Source organism: Xiphias gladius, chromosome 18 (genome assembly GCF_016859285.1).
Source record: "Xiphias gladius isolate SHS-SW01 ecotype Sanya breed wild chromosome 18, ASM1685928v1, whole genome shotgun sequence".
Taxonomy (NCBI): Eukaryota; Metazoa; Chordata; class Actinopteri; order Istiophoriformes; family Xiphiidae; genus Xiphias; species Xiphias gladius.
In genome coordinates this window covers 13,875,795-13,888,851 of record NC_053417.1, presented here as the reverse complement: position 1 = coordinate 13,888,851, position 13,057 = coordinate 13,875,795, and the positions used below count along the sequence as shown (strand labels likewise).

At 39.0% G+C, this 13,057-nt stretch overlaps 1 protein-coding gene across 11 annotated transcripts in view; it reads left to right on the top strand.

The window, feature by feature from the left end:
* Positions 1 to 13,057, top strand: part of cpne5a (copine Va) — a 79,033-nt gene that overhangs the window by 47,215 nt on the left and 18,761 nt on the right. For 10 of the 11 annotated variants that reach the window (XM_040153302.1, XM_040153305.1, XM_040153304.1 and 7 more), the window contains 4 exons: positions 1,094 to 1,135; positions 1,406 to 1,481; positions 3,422 to 3,475; positions 4,052 to 4,113. In XM_040153302.1, coding sequence (XP_040009236.1) covers positions 1,094 to 1,135; positions 1,406 to 1,481; positions 3,422 to 3,475; positions 4,052 to 4,113 — 234 coding nt within the window. Of the gene's footprint in view, positions 1 to 1,093; positions 1,136 to 1,405; positions 1,482 to 3,421; positions 3,476 to 4,051; positions 4,114 to 7,787; positions 7,841 to 13,057 lie in introns of those variants that run through there. The other variant, XM_040153306.1, reaches the window with a different exon arrangement.

Genomic DNA, 13,057 nt, shown 5'->3' with positions numbered 1-13,057 from the left:
TAGAAAAAATCGATGGTGACTGACACATCACTTTGGAATCATCTGCCATGCTGGCCTCAGGTGTCAAAACACATCAGTTTTTTTATCTGTCAGTCGAGAGTAGAAGGACAATATGATAGTTTTCTCACTCTGACTCTGAATTCTGAATATCTGGCTGTGTTATATGTTGTTTCCGTATATAGAGGGAATAAAACAACTGCACTATCAGAGTACAATTCTTGTCTGATCTCTCTCTGTTCTACATGGATTGCACACGTTTGTTAGGTGGGGAAATACGTTAAGTGCAGACAGAATGATCAGGTTAACAGGAAAGCCCTCCATCACCCCGCGTCCTCCTGAACCCACTGACACATGATTGACAGCAGCTGATGGTGGGGTGGGTGGGGGCGTAGATCAAGTAGAAGAGAGCAACCTTTCCTCATTCTCAGTGAATTCTCTCAGGCTTACTTATTTGGTTTCTCGCCTTTCAACTTATTTGAGGAACTTGCAAAATATGCTCCCACCCAAGGGGTTAGTTTTCTATCTTTGACGCGCGCAAAGAAAATGTTTTACCCAAACCTTTGGCAAAACTCTTATCAACCTGCTCTCTCCACTGTGAGAAGCACAAATTCACTGGTAAACAATTCATTAAAGTCCTTGATGCCAGTTTACCAACACCGCTCTAAAAACTTAGACTTCCATTGCTGTTTTGCAATCAAGACGGACAGAAACCAATTAAGCTTTGTGGATTTGTAGTGGTCTCAGTCTTGTATAAAAATGTTCCATCGAAGATTTTCCATTAACTAATGCATTTTAAAAACTGACCACTCTCAGTGTGCAACACAGTCTAGCTTGAAAGATAAACTGTCACCCTTATTAGATCTTCAGAAGGATGTTTGCATCGCTCGCATACAAAACACAAAGCAGGCTCTCGTGGATTGATTTATTTCAGCCTTCACTGACAATTAATGAGGTTAAATGACTTGTTTTGTGTCATTTCAGAAATGTTCTTTGTGAAGTTTGCCCTCAAGGACATTTAGGTAGTGGCTCATGAATTAGTCATAGGTGCTCTCTCAAATGATGACTTTTTCCTCTGTTTTCATGTGTTTCACAGGACGATCAAAGTGGAAGTGTATGACTGGGACAGAGACGGGAGGTAATGGAGGCACATACACAGACATTCATAATTATTTATTGATTAAAAAGTAATTTTTCTCATCTCTTGCCCAGTGTCTATGAGTTAACCCCTCTGTGAATTACACATATTTCTTACTGAATTGCTATTAGGTTTTGACTGATTATTACAATACATCTTTGCATCAGCGGTTGTCGTGTAAATGCTCCTGCTACTTTTATCTTTCACCTCTCAGTATTATAGCTGCTGTGTCTAACCACGAGGTGTGGTTTTTTTCTCTCTTTCCTCCAGCCATGATTTCATCGGTGAATTCACCACCAGCTACAAAGAGCTGTGTCGGGGTCAGAGCCAGTTAAACGTCTACGAGGTGAGTGGAGATAAAGACAGTCAATACTATTATAGTCTATTTTCCCTCAGAGCAGAGGACCTAGAATTCAGGTCCCAATCCAAGCTTGCCCTCCTTTACATACAACTCTGAATGTGTAATACATCTATTTGTTCAATAGAAGATTTTTGGGCATCCACACTTGTAACTTAATAGCACCCCAACCATACTGTAGCTTGACAGATCTGTGTGCAAACTATTTAATGAATGAACTGTGGATTCACCTTTGGAACACAAGTTATCTTGCGAGGGCACAAAAACAAACCTATGCTGAATCTCTGGGTTCCAGTGTGACAAAAATATTTTGATATAAGAGCAAATCAGTGTGTCCTTTGGCTCAGAAAAGTCTTGTTATCCAAAGCTTAATGACATTAGAATTCTCCAGGACTTGGTTGTTTGAGCCGTGTTGTGGCTATTTGAGATTAAAAGTCGGCCTCCCCTGTCTTTCCTCTCCCTACCCAGCATTAAGCATCGGAGAGGTTAATTGGTGCAGCAGACCACATGAGGAAGGGTTCTTCTGTGGTGAGAATAAAAATGGGAATGAAACCGAACTACACTTAGTTTTTTGGATGGTCCTTTGAGAGTCAGATTGGGTATCACTGTTATGCACTGGGAGGCTCCTATCAGTCCCTGCTCATTAAAACACTTGCCATGTTACATTATTCCCTGAATATGTCATGGTGTTGGCTTAAGGAAAGAACAGGGCCATTGAAGAGAGTGAGTAGGGGAAAAGACAGTGGGTACAATGGGATAGGTAAGGACAGACAGAGCGAAAGACGGAGAGGAGGAAAGAATGGGTGAGTGGCATGCAGAGCTGCCCTGCTGACATGGCAGAAGAAGGTGCATCCAGTACCCGTCACCAAGTCTTGCTGTATTTTAATTAGAAAATGAAACACAGCACTTTCTTCATGCGTTCTGTGCCAGGTCAGTGCCCTTGAAACAGTTTCAGAGTGTGGCCAAAAACTACATGAAGCCGCCTTTTCGCATTTGACAAATAAAGAATTTGAATAGGTCACAGGCCCCAGTCTTTGACTCTTTTTCAGATTCCTGTGTACTCAACCTGACATGCACGAGGCCTGCAAACATTAGCTCTGTGAGTTGAGATGACAGCAGGCTAAATGCTAACGGAGGCTGTTGTAATTGAGGGTGATGGTTGCGTGACGTAATGCAAACGTGGCAGTGAGTGAGCGATGGCTGCGGCACCACGAGGCTTCATCAGTGTTGGAGGTGTTGAGGAATAACCAAACAGGCAGAACAAAGGAGTAGAGCCCACGGAGAGGAGGAGGAGCATGGAATATCTTTCACTTTATCATACAGCACATTTTCCTCCAGGCTTGTGCTTTATGTTTGTGTGCAGACCCACAGAATGAGCGGGACAGATATTATTGATATTTGAGATATTTGACCTTGATGGCTGACTGTCGAATACGTCTTCGGCTGCAAGCTAAAGATTTCACATTAAGTGAAAGCAGAGAGTGCTTATCACCCCTATATTTGTTTATTTTTGTGTATATTTCTGCACACATTATATGTTATTTCACATTTGTGATCTAGCACACTGTGATTCAGTCTGTATGTGGTTATCATTTTGTTTATTACAAATAAATGGTTTGGGGAGAGATATGGAACCTTTTTGCCATCATCCCCGAGCTTGGTAATATGCGTGTAAAATGCACAGCACAACATAGGTGCTTATAAAAATCCCCCTGAAAAATTTGTGTGTTGCTGCCAGGCATGATCAATGCTATCTCATTCTCACCTACTGCAGTTATTGGATTCAGTCCCTATGCTCCATTACCCCTACAGACATGGAGTAGGAGGACAAAGATGTTTTTATTATTATGCCCAGGGGAGGATAAAAAGAATTGTGCTGTAACTTCACATTATCATTATCCTTCTTTTTTATTCTGCCTTCATACCAGGTGGTGAATGCCAAGAAGAAAATAAAGAAAAAGAGATACATCAACTCCGGGACGGTGAGACTTAGTTCTAAGATAAGAGCAAACCTCCTGGTGCACTCACACCCCACTTAGGGGAAACTTCATCAGGAAGTGGATCGCAGTTCAGCTCTCTTAAATGTTTTTGTTCCTTTCCCAGTCTCGGGGCTTTTGATCCAGACAGGGAATTTAAGTAGATGGGAAAACATTCTTGTGACCTGTAACGGGATGAAAAACCAAGTCCATAGTAATGCATAAAGGGACATTTGTCTGTGTCCTGTTGTTGAAGAGTAGTGATGGATTTTTTGAAAAATAAGCCACAGATTTGTTACTGCCTGAGTACTTTGGCGGCTCTTGCTGTATGTGGTGACTCTGTAATAAAAATCTGTGGCTAGTTATCTATCGCACTGATCATCCATCAGTGTGCAGCCACTCTGATGTTCTCAGTGATTGTGAGACTAATATGCTGCCCAGGTGTTAAAATCATTCTGCCGGGATAAGTCATTTTGTGGGTTTTTTTGGGGGGTAGACGGAAGTGTTTATGTATAGATTGGTGGATTCCGCTTTCCTTAATTGCAAAGCATGACATCATCTGTTCGGACCTTTTTCTCTCAGGTGTCCTTGTTGTCATTCAGTGTGGAGTCAGAGCACACCTTCCTGGATTACATCAAAGGAGGGTGAGTCTAGTGTTTGTCTGAAAGTTACGTTGTTACTGATCATATGAATATGTGGTATATTAATGTATTACCTCTGTGGCAGGCTCCTTAGAGCAATAACTCAGAATGTCTGACAGCATATAATTAATTTTCTTGCGCTCCCCCCTCCACTCGAAAATTTGTTTTGCTTATTGTTAATTAATTTTCATGTTTGAGCTTCACTGTGAAGAATGATATATGTGCAGAGTTTGACACAAAGTGGCTGTTTTCACCTTCATCCGCTGAAGGGGGAACTTTTCTGTGCACACCTTAAATCTGAGTTTACGACGTACGTACGAGCTGACTAGTTTGGAAACCAATCATGGTTCAGTATTCAACTTACACAGGTCAAGTGAATACTTGAAACCTCCAGTGCGTATACACAGAGAAACTTGTGAATTGAAATTTATTTGAAGTAGTAGATGTAATTTTAGGAAAATTTAAAACTTGGTAATCTAACTTTTTTGAGAAATTAAAAACTTTAAAATTGAATAAATATGAAACATTAAGGTGGTGTAATTAAAAAAGCATTTAGACATACCAGGTTATCTTATAATTGGGAGGTGGACCAGGGCAGTAAGACCATTTATAACGATTTGAGATGATAAATCACAGTGTAATTTGCTCATTAATTTGCTACTGCCACCTCTTAATGCTTATGATGAAAAGACTGTTTAAGTAATTTTCTAATGTGCAAATACAGTTTCAACACACATCTGCGCATGTGTATAATGATGCGTACAATATCATAAGTGATCTCAGAACGGTGGAAGCTGAGTCAAGGGCAGCTTGACAAGCACACTTGTCCAAGCGTCCAAAAAAATGCTGCCCCCCCTCTGCTTGACAGGCCCCAGCCTGTGTCAACGGGACACGGCCACGCCCACGAAATTGACAAAAATGATTTATGCAGCCGCTGGTAGTCAAACTAGCTTCCAGAGACAATAACCTACTGCGGCCACAAGAGGGCAGTAAATTACAAAATGAATTCAAACAGGTAATATCAGATCCTTTACGGGACAGAACTAGGGATGTGTGCGATTAGTAAACTAAATGATTAAACGTTGCTACCCTTACTATTCAGCACCAGGAATACTAGTCGGTTAAACAAATTATTAATATTTTATTAATGTACAATGCAGCTCACCACTAGCTGGGGCTGCTTCCTGGTAGCTAATGTGTGGATGTTGTAAACCAGCAAGATGGAATGTGGGACAGATGATCTTGTAAAACCAGCGTGGTTTTGCAGTATTTTGATCTAGAAAATGAAAATAAGGTTGTAAGTAAGTACTCGGTACATCCTTTACCCGCAGATGCTGTGATCCCACTTAATTCCCAGTTAAATTGAGCTCAATTTTGACTTTTTTTCTGAGTGTTTTTCTTACTTTTAGACCAGTCGACCAGGCCAAATTTAAATTACCATTTAGCTGTTAGGAACATCATTAGACAGAATGCTGTTCTGACATGTAGGGCGAGATATTGCTTCCGTTTTGGTATCATTGTAATTGATTTCTATTTGTAGCTTTAACTGGTCAAGCACTGCTTGCCTTGTTTGTCCTGACGACACACCACTGGTTTCAAGCCCCCTGCTTTCTCACACACCAGTGATAAATCTGCACTGTCGTTTGCAACAGAATTCAACAAAAACAGTCCAGTTAAAAAAAATCATTGTCACCTATATATTAGCTCCTTGCTTCTAGTGTTTATTGTCAAAGATAGTGACGCTGCCTTTTTTGGTTCATGCTGGCATGTTTTGATGCTGTGGGGCATCATAGTGGCCTGGTGGTCTAAGACAAGAACTAACTGCAACGTCCCTGGTTCGAACTTGGCTGGAGACCTTTGTTTGAAGTCATCCCAATTTCTGGTCTGCCCCTCAACTGTTTACTAAAAAATAAAGGAAAAAGGTCATATAATCTACAGTATGATGTCTTCTGTTGCTATATTTTTTGGAATATTTTGTTGGGTTGACGAAAAAAACTTTTCTCTAGCAGAAAATGATTTGCATACGTCGAGGTCACTTTACTGAACTCTGTCTGTAGTTTCGCTGTTCACAGATGCAGGATTAGAATATCAGTCAATTGCGGGAGTTAACTAGTTTGCTTAAGCTTGCTTCAGTAATACAGAGAACATTAGTGCGTGTTTAGGCATGGTTAGACATGTCGCTGTGACAAACACATGGAAATAAAGTAGAAAATCAGTGCTGCGAGATTTGTTACAGTAGATTTAAATACATTTCTTCGGCCTCTCTGACTCTTTCCCATCTCTCCTGCTGCCCATTGCAGTACAAGCCCCAGTCAAGATTTTCCTCATTGTTATTGACTACAGTTACTGAGTGGCCTGGAATTTTCCACATTTGAGTTAAGCATGGCCCCAAAGGAGACGATCTTGTCCACAGCCACAACTACAGTGTGAATGAATATGGATGACTATGATAAAATATGGAGAAGATCTGAGAGCTTAATTAAGGGCGGACAACCTGTCACATATGGAAATGTTTCTTAGTGGATCAGTGGCTGCCCTGGTTTTAGTTTTCTGCTGCTTTGCTACTGATGGCTGAATGTCCCAGATCTGTCCTGTTGGTCTCTCCCCAGATCACACAAATGGACACAAATGCTGTGACCGCGCATACACACACTTAAAGTAACAGTGTTTTCATATTACCTTTACTACTTGTTCGCCTCTGATCTCATTTTTCTTAGAGACACTGTAGGAAAATGGAGGAAGAATGAAAATTGACAAACACTAAGTACTAATACACTGCGGGTACAAATCAAAATGCACAGCATTTACATACGCATTCCAGTTATTGGGGTTTTTTGTTTTTATGTTGGTACATCTTGACATCATATTCACAAAAACCCAGATAAACACTTATCCAAGTTCTGAAGAACCTAATTATGATTGCTAGGATTTGCTGATACTGGGGCATGCACTCATAGTATCCCCACCACTGTTATTGGCACTGTTGTCATTACTGGCATATTTCTGCATGACATTTGGAAGAAAGGAAACGTACAGTAAGAAGTGAGAGATAACACACTCTCAAATGTGTGGAATAATAAATGTCTTGAATATGTCTGCGTCTAATGAGACCTTAAAATAAGATAAACAACAGGCCGAACTTGCTTGCAAAGGTTTTAAGACCACATAACATTTGCTTGGATTTTGCTTTCATGTACCAAATGATTTGTCGGAACAGAAACTAAAATCTAAACAAATATCATAACATGAAGAGCAGTACAACTGTGAGGAGTTAAAAGTATGAAAGCTTTTCTTCAGATGACAAAATGATAAAAAGGCTTAATTCTAAAATGTTTCAGAAATACAATGAGAAAGACACCACCAGTAACCTGTTGCTCAAAGATGTCACCATTAAAAACTCCTGACGAGATTTCTGGCAGATGGCTTTAAACGCAGCTGAGTAGTGGTGAGAAAAAATAGCGGCACTATAATATGCATAATACATCAAATCCAGCTCTCCACCAGCAGAACACGCTAAATAAAGATGGAGTTGTTTCAAGCACCAACAACTCTTACTGGTTACCTGCTGTGCATTTCCACTGAAGCAAATGTTGATTGTAATTACTGCTGCTAGAATTATTGAAGAGAAGCTGTGCCCTGTGTTAAGTAGTAAACTAGTGAACGTTATGCATTCATAGATGGTTCCCCTGAAAAAGACTCTTCCCAGAGGACATCTTGGACTTAACCCAAGTAGGTGAACATGTGTAGGACTAAGTACACGAATGAATGAAATTTCATTCTGAAAGAGACACTTGATTCTGATTGTGGTGCTAACTTGAATCTATTTGTGCTCTAACTGTGACGATTGGTGGCATAAGGTTAAATGGAACCACTGTCAAAGGCCGCACACACGTTACTTTCACCAAAATCTGTGAATTGAAGTCTAAATAAAGCCATCAGTTTGAAGTTTGAAACAGTTCTTTTATCCATCATGTTAAATGAGAAGTGGTAATCTTCAGATTAGACTGCTGCAGACAGAAATGAGAGAGATTACCACATTAATTATTGTGACTCAACTTCGGAAACAAAGAATTACGTGTGGTGTGTTACTTCATCTTTTTGTTACAAACATTTAGAGATGTTAAAAGCTCATCAGTTATTTTTGTGTGGTTTCACTGCCGTGCCTTAGAGAGGGACTGATGACAGAGACTATTACTTTAAAAAAAACAGTCTGCATGGGATCATGGCAATTTTTCAGAAATATGAAATCCCTGAAGGAAAGTCCGTCCAGCATCAGATGTTCTGATGTTTTCTCTTGAGGTCTTTTAAATCATCATGAAAGACTTCCCCCAGCCTTCTGTTGTCATTGTCTCCCTAAGGTTTTACATGAGAAGTGCTCTCAACAAAGGAAGTCTTTGAATTAAAATTCTCATAAGGAAGGGCAATATTATTTATCTCTATGTATCTCTATTAATTTCAGTGATGCATACATTCATTTTTTCATCCAATCATTCTTACTGTCATTCATTTTCACGTAGCCTGATAGATCTGTCCACTATTAATAATGGCAATGTTGTGACTGACAACACACTCTATCACTTCCTGTCTGAAGAACTTCACAAGTTTTTTAGTGTCCTTTGTTTCTGTGATACAATGTGTCATTGTTTCAGTTATGCCTTGTGAAAAATTTGGTGCTGCTGGACAACATTTACAAATCAACATTTCAGTTACGTACTGCCTACTTTAAGGTAACAGCCAGGAGTCCTGTGACCTACTATTTATACGCAATTGAGTCAGTTAACATTGACGTAGAAATAGAGTCCATAAGTGTTTTTTACTCTGTGTTTTTGTGTTTTGTATTTGCTGGTTCCTGGACTGGACATTTTGATGCTGGAAGTGTTTCTTGGCTATGAATGATCTCTCTATGGACTCTGTTTCTATGTTCAGGTTGGTTGCCTGTGAACTCAGTGATTTGAATCACCTGACCTAAAAACTATGCATAAATATGTCATTAATATGAGTTCAGGCTTTTTTTTTCCTAAAGATGACCCATATGAGCTGAAACAGCGATTCATATAATTAAAAATATAAATATTTAATCAGGTTTGTGGCTTTCCCCTCTCTTCTTTGATCTCTACCTGTTAGCCAGCACCTGGCTAGAATAGAGTTTAATTTTCCTTCAATTCTTTGTAGACCATCTTCGGGACATTATATGCATATTTTAGATATACTAGCCTAAATATTTAATTTAATATTATTTGCGCACTGCTGTTATCCAATAAATCTCTGTCAGCACCAGCTGTGGTAGCTAAAGGATTTGTGTCGCCTCTGCAAAGATAAAATTTGACTTTGTCAGATCCCCAATCATATATAACCTAAATTATCAAGTAGGAAAAGGAAAATAAAAGTTATGGCTTTTAACAGATTCTCAGCTTGGAGCAGATTGCATGGCAGACTAATGAGAAAAATAAACAAGATTACTATTGCTGGCAGTGGAGCGATGAAACAACGAACTGCTGCTTATCCATGATGGCAAAGATTAACTGTATCCATGGAAAATGAAACACCAGATTAAGTGTGAGAAGAGAGCGCAGGAGAAGTAGTGGCTGTTTTGGTCAATTAAACTGGAAAACCTTTAGGTAACTTATCATTCTGTATAGATGGAACCTATTCTCCACTGAATGTTCATCCAGTTAGATCGGGTTGATTTGTATAACCTTTAATAACTGTTACGGTCTCAAAGGGCTTCTCAACACCCACATTATGAAGATAAACCAAACGCCCACAACCTTAACCCACAAACAAAGGATGAGAAAAACTCACAAAACCTCATTAGAAATGAAAAGATTTGCCCCATTGGGACGGTCAGACATGCAGTGGGTGCTGAGAGTGAGCCAGTAAAGATTAATTTATTATAACATTAATCTATTTTAACAAGCAGATGACGTTATTACCAAGATAGAAAAATAAGATGTACCTTATCAAACAGTCACAAATATTGCTAATTTCCAACAGTTACTCAATACGAAAAGGAATGTTCTTTTATCATTCTTGTAGTGGATCCTTTTGTTATGTCCTGATCTTACACTGACATCTTTGAAAAATTACCTTATTTAAGTTGGAAATTGGAAATTGATGTGCACGAGGAAGTTTCTTCCCATTAACAGATGCTTCTGGTGAAACGCAAGTTGCTAAATATGTTTGGGTCAGAGTCAGATTTAATTCTCCTTTTGTTTAAGTGACAATTTATGGGTTCTGGCACTGAGCACAGTCACTCCCATGGATCACATTGGTTTTGGTATCTGCAGTAGCTGGGTGAAGGAGTTGACTTTTCTTCAGATCATGCAAATGTATAAAATTCAACTGACAAAAAAGAAACTGAACTTGAATGCCTGCCAACACTTCCATTCAGAGAGATGATGAGAAATGTGAGCAAGAGCCTGAACAGAAGGCTGTATAACTCAGATCTGAGACCAGTAATTTGATATTTTGGGTTCCTGCTATTGATTTCTCTCCTTTCATGTATGTTTGCTCCTTTTTTAAAAGGTGATACCTAACATGATGCATTTTAGATGATTTCTGAAGTGGAGGGTAGAAAGCTATTTCTTTTCCAGATACACTAAAACATCCTGACGGTTTTCACAGTGAATTGGTTTTTCATTAATTTTCATTAACGTTCAGTTGGGGCAGAGATATAATCAAATACAGGTAATTAAAGTCCAAACGCCAAATACTGCTCCAATTCTGAGAGGCTAATGAACGATTGTTTATTCTTTTCATTACATGTTGAAATGTTTCTTTTTAAAATAAATCTGCAGTGAGATCAGCCATGTAATGGCTTGTGTAGAGACCTCTATTGTGTAGAGATCTCATTAAGGTTTAATAGTTTCAACCCAAAAAAGCGGGTGGTAGTGAAATGGGAAAAAGTGGTGTGGTTTGCTTTTTTCCCCATTTTATTTAGGTTTATGGTCAGACTGCAGAATGGCATTTTTACAGGAGTGTACCATTTTCTTTTCTTCCTCTTCTTTGATATTCACTGATTCATGAAAATGGAAGATATTTCTCGGCAGTGACAGTCATTCTTTAACCAGTTTATATCTTTTTTGTGCATGCGTTATTGTTTTATTTGTTTCACATTTGCAGAAGTACAGGGAATAGATGGTACTGATGTTAAATTATTTCAGATATTGTGTGCTGGACTGCTAGTTTTAGTGCTGCTTCAGTGTCTCATTCTGACAACGGCCATTATACACCCCCCTCAGTTTTATAGTTTCAGGTTTAAGATCTCTCTGAGCATTGTTAATTTACAGCCACCATAGTCCAGATGAGAGAAGATCTGAGTTGACCAAATGATAAAATGTTGATATTTCATCTGAGTCACTTACAATTATTACCATGTGCTCATAGCAATTAGGCCTAATGAGCAGCCCTGGATTTTGCCTCTCAAGTTACATACAGGCTGCCCCCCTAAGTAGGGGGGTTATTATAAGGTTATTGGTGAAGGCTGTTGAGGCCATATGTAGCCTTAAAAGAAATACCTGAAAGCATTACTCAGGGCGGAAGGAAGGCAGGCTAACTTGTCTTCACGTTTTGTGGGTTAAATAAGATCATTTAATCTGTATTTTTATTTAGACCTACAGTTAGTATTCTCCTAAAGACGCTACAATTGAACATTAGTCAAAGTAAAGGCTTCAAAGCACAGTTCTCTTTGTAGTAAAAATGAAGCATCGGGTCTTTATTCAAGAAAACTGAAAACGACTTCAAGGTTGGTGCATTGATATTCAGTGGTGTACATAGCACTACTATTCATAACTAGAGCTATGTACATTGCTATGTATAATATTAGAGTGAAGAATTAAAAGCACTGTGGGTGGAAATGAGGAAGGCTGAGAAAAGAAGGAATAATGGGGGGATGGTGTACTTAAAACACAAATTTAAAGGAGTTATAGGTAAGTTTTTTTCTATTGCTACATAGCCAATGTTAGCATTAACAGATGTTTACTTAGCAGTCTAGAAGAAACAAGTTCAGCATCAAACTTCATTCCTTTACTCACCATGAGCTGCCTCCAGCGGTGGTAGAGCCTGTGCTGATCATATATATATTTTCTGTCTGCGATCATTTGTGTGAGAATACGGGAAGGGAGATCAACTTTCTGTTGCTTTATAGATTTCCAGAGGGCTTTTGATAGTGTAAATCATGACCTTCTTAGCTTCATATTATTGAATGATTGAATGATAGGAAATTTTACAAAGCTGTGAAAGCTCTTTATCAAGCCCCAGTTCCATGTGTGGAAATAAATGACTGTAGAACTAATTGTTATCCAATTGTTTTTGGTGTGAAAGAAGGGGCTGCGCTCTCTCCTACTCTGTTTGCGCTCTGTATAAATGTTTTAATAGCTGAAATCAAGCGAGCAGGCATAGGGGTCAGGCTTTCTGATTTTACAGTCGGCACTTTTGTTTTTGCAGATAATGTAGTTCTACTGCCAGAGACTGAACAGGATCTTCGGTGTATGCTAATAAATATTGTACATGGTTGGTGTAGTAATTGCCAGTTGAAGATAAATAAAGATAGAACCCATATTATGCATTTTAGAAAAAAGGGGAGACACAAAAGTAAATTTGTGTTTCACATTGGTTCAGTTCTTTTGTCATAGACTAAGAGACTTATAAATATTTAGGTTTTACTTTAAATGATCATCTTACTCTTGAAACAGAAATAAGTATCCTGTCAGACTCTGCTGGCAAGGCTCTGGGGGCTCTTCTAAATAAGGTTGTTTTGTAAAGATCTCGGTTACAATATGTACATGCAGCTGTATAAATCTTGTGTCTGTCCAATTCTGGATTACGCTGCAGGGATCTGGGGTTGTTCTAGACAAACAAAAAGTGACAAAGTGTAAATCAGAGCTTTGTGTTGTTTCTTGGGTGTGCATAAAATGGCCCAAAAAATGTCAGTATGTGGTGATACAGG